At 55.8% G+C, this 3443-nt stretch overlaps 2 protein-coding genes across 2 annotated transcripts; both read right to left on the bottom strand.

Annotated features, from left to right (window-relative positions):
• Positions 1-174: 174 nt before the first annotated feature.
• On the bottom strand, positions 175-396 carry VDBG_10212 (conserved hypothetical protein; the record flags this gene model as incomplete). Its single annotated transcript, XM_003009794.1, has 1 exon — positions 175-396. One exon carries the CDS (start codon positions 394-396, stop codon positions 175-177), a length of 222 nt encoding a protein of 73 aa, XP_003009840.1.
• An 801-nt stretch (positions 397-1197) lies between these two features.
• Positions 1198-3304, bottom strand: VDBG_10211 (predicted protein; the record flags this gene model as incomplete). The annotated part of the gene is made up of 3 exons (XM_003009793.1): positions 1198-1285; positions 1343-2795; positions 2920-3304. 3 exons carry the CDS (start codon positions 3302-3304, stop codon positions 1198-1200), a joined length of 1926 nt encoding a protein of 641 aa, XP_003009839.1.
• Between the last annotated feature and the right edge of the window lie 139 nt (positions 3305-3443).

Raw genomic sequence — 3443 nt, 5'->3', positions numbered from 1 at the left:
TCTGGGCGAGGGTAAGGAGAGGCGGCCGGGAGGGTCCGAATTCGTTGGTGATGGGTGTGAAGATGAGTGATGTCACAATGGGCCAGAGATTGTCGGCAGCCCAACCCGAAACCAACAACAATAAAAAGCTGCCATTGATACCATCCCATCCCGATGTCTAGAATCTGATTACAGTCAGTCACTATTTTCGTGAATCAAAGCACGGGCAAATGGCGTGGGGTAACATACAGCTCGGTTGAGAACGCGCGCCTTGGCTTCGTATACTGGATCTAAGGTGCCCTTGGGATAAATGGCCGAGTCGTCGGCTGCTGTGTCAGCCAGGCTCTCACCATGATGTCCGAAACGGTCTTGCGTGGGCGAGGTACCCTTCGACTCAGGGTTGGCGTACGCGCACATGATTCAGAGACCCTCGCAATTGAAAGCGGCGTAAGTTTCTTGAAGACTGGCAAAGGCAAGGTTCGCAGTGGCGCATGGACGGGTGGGAAGGGTGAGAGAGAGCAGTGTGTACCTCTTTTCGTCTTCGAATAGTTTTTAAACAGCACATGGCGACCTATGTTGCCAGCGGGCCGCCGACGGCCATAAATACTACGAACCCCCCTCCCCCTCAATGTACACAACAAGGTGCAGATGCTTCCTACACATGTTGCGAAGTTCCATGAAGGTGTGGTCTCTGATCGAACGAGTGATGGCGCCATCGGCGGTCACCTTTGTAGCGTGTTTTCTATTGGCCCTCCGAGCTATGGGCGTGCAGTGAGGGATCGGCAAACGGATCGCTAGTGGTTCATCGATGCGCCAGGCGTCCGTCTTCACGGCAGAAGCGTCGAGTTGGTGATATATACTAAGAGCGTCTAGGACATACTGTTCCGTCTTTGGATGCGACGAAAGTGGCGTTCAGCAGGGTTTGTTTGTTCGTAGGTTGCCTTACGAGATGAGGTGGCCAGCTCCTGCCAGTCCGCGGGGTGTACAGTCCCGCAAGAAGGGGCGACAAGGATTGCGCTCCGCTAGCGCCCGCCCGCCAATGCTGTCAAGCTCTTGCCCAGAAGGTCAGCCCTGACGCTTCCGTTGCAGGCGTTGAGGCGCTGGCCAATGTACAGAAGATCATCGCAGCTCATACGCCATCGTGTTGTGCCGCTGGACCTACATGGGCATCCTAACTTCCTGTATTAATGACTGCTCCGGCAACCAACTATCAAAAATTCAACCGTCATAGGCTGCGTTGCCATAGGGGAATGGCCCCTGTGTACCCAGGGACCTCGAGATATTCGCCCCGACGCTCTTCACCGGCCTGAATGGATTCTCAAAACATGCGTTGCTAGAGGGTCTTGACCTGTACACTACGTACCCCGGGGGCACACGGCCCTGTCGCATCCTCTCACTCTCCACTACCGGGGCCATAATATCGTAATCCGCCTCTTGCTGGGGCCAGAGTTGCTGTTCTGGCGTCAATTGCCGCCTCAGCTCACCACATTCCACATCTCTCACGAACGCCGCCTCCCCATCAAAGTGTTGCCTCCTGTCGTATTGCACTCTCTCGTCGAAGTGAGGCCCATTTCTTAACTCAAAGCTGCCGTCGAGCCTCATGTCGTTTTCGATCCGCAATTGATTTAATCGATCGAGCTCTTCTTCCATCGTTCGACGTCGCGTAATATCTCTAGGCTCGACTAGACGTACGCCTGATCGAATGACATCTGGTCGTCTTCCAGATGCACCGATCACACGGTGCGCATAGCCAACGCCGTCCACGGCACGTCCTTCTAGTGCTCTTGCGGAGGCCCGACCTCTGGCCATGCCTGCACGATAAGCTTCGTCTGTTGCCAACCGTATTGCCGCTTGCGATGGCCCATGGCTCGGCGGCTGTGTCGAATGAGAGATCGAAGCTACACCCTGCGCCACTGTGTCTGACAGGTATTGTCGTTCTTGCCGATGATGGCTCCGAGACGCCCCGATGCCGTAATCCTCCGGAGTTTCACGATGTTGATGAGAATGTCGCTTACGGTTTGGACTTTGGCTTCGGGTGCGGCTCCGACGCCCTCGGCTGCGATTTCTTTGGCGCCCACGACCTGTGTGTCGCGACACGCCCGAGAGAGATGATGATGTGGGGGTATACCGAGATCCCTCACTGGAGCTACTCGAGAACGATGATGATGTGGAAGGAGACCTTGAATGATTTGCTGCTGGACGGCATCGATGATCCGTTCCGGACGCTCGGTGGCCACTGGAATCGCGCATGTTGACGCTGTTATTGGGCTTTTTCTGCGCCACACCCTGTTGATGGCGTTGCCCAGCCTGCACAAATTGGCTCTGAGTCTGAGGTGAAACTTTAGTAGAAGGGCCGTTGTGCGGACTTTGCTGCTGTACGCCACCATGCTGTGCCACGGGCGGCCCAGGCGGAGCATTTGATTGTTGGCCCTGATCTCGAGCTTGGCCTTGCCCTGGCCCCAGTGGCGGTGCCTGCCGTTGTGCCTGTGTCTCTGTGCGCTTCTCTATGCGCTGGTGCTGAGGTTGAGCCAACGCCTGCGGGTGTATACGTGTTCCAGGCGGGCCACGTTGCGCTTGAGCATGGGCCTGCTGCCGGGCGTAGAGACCCTGCGGCAGGAACATCGTTGCCTCGCTGGCATGTGGACGCTGTGTTGGCAGGTTCTGCTGTATCATCATCATGTCGATGGCATTCAATTCGGGTCGAAGAAGTCGCTTATAGAAGGCAGTAATGGATAGCTGCTCCCGCTTGCGGTTGTTCTCCCGGGCCTCTTCCTCGACTGTCCTGAGAAGCCGTGGCCTTTGGTCTTGTGGTGGCACTCTTGCGTCCATCTCTATAATCCCTAGAATGCTTTGAATGAAGGCGGCTCTCGGCGGTGCACTTGTCGATTGATTTTTCCTTGATCTGGACCAGCTCATAGTAAAATCGCTGGTCGTGCTCACCTTCCTGGAGCAGCTGCAGGGTCTGGTCGAGGTGCAGTCGTTGGGCCGGCTCTAGGGCGTGCTTCTTCTCCCAGAGCTGGCGGTGTTTATGCTTCAATCGGAAGACTTCGCCCGCGGCGGCCTCCTTTGACATTTCAACTCTTGTCCTAGTTGCCTTTTCCCAGTTGGGCTTTCTACGGTTACCTCCCTCATCGACGTCTCCCGGATCATTGAGTTTTTCGAAGCGGAAGACCAAATAGTCGGCGAAATTTTCGCGATACTCAGCCTCTTTCTGACTGTCATCGCGAATATCGGAGATTACGACATTGGTTTGGAAAGCCGGAGGGATCTTGTCATACGGTGGAGGGAGAGCAACCTGGTGCGGCGGTCCTTGCACCTTTTGCATTCTAGCCACGCCGTATGGGCGAGCAACGGCTGGGGTAGTTTGAACACCCTGTAGTTGCTGTGCGCCTTTCGAAACGGGTCGAGCCGAATGCTGGGGAGATGAGCCGAAGCTTGATTACTCCGTGGTCAGCCATAGCTAG

This window comes from Verticillium alfalfae, genomic scaffold (assembly GCF_000150825.1).
Source record: "Verticillium alfalfae VaMs.102 supercont1.21 genomic scaffold, whole genome shotgun sequence".
Taxonomy (NCBI): Eukaryota; Fungi; Ascomycota; class Sordariomycetes; order Glomerellales; family Plectosphaerellaceae; genus Verticillium; species Verticillium alfalfae.
This window is presented reverse-complemented; position numbering and strand designations above follow the sequence as displayed.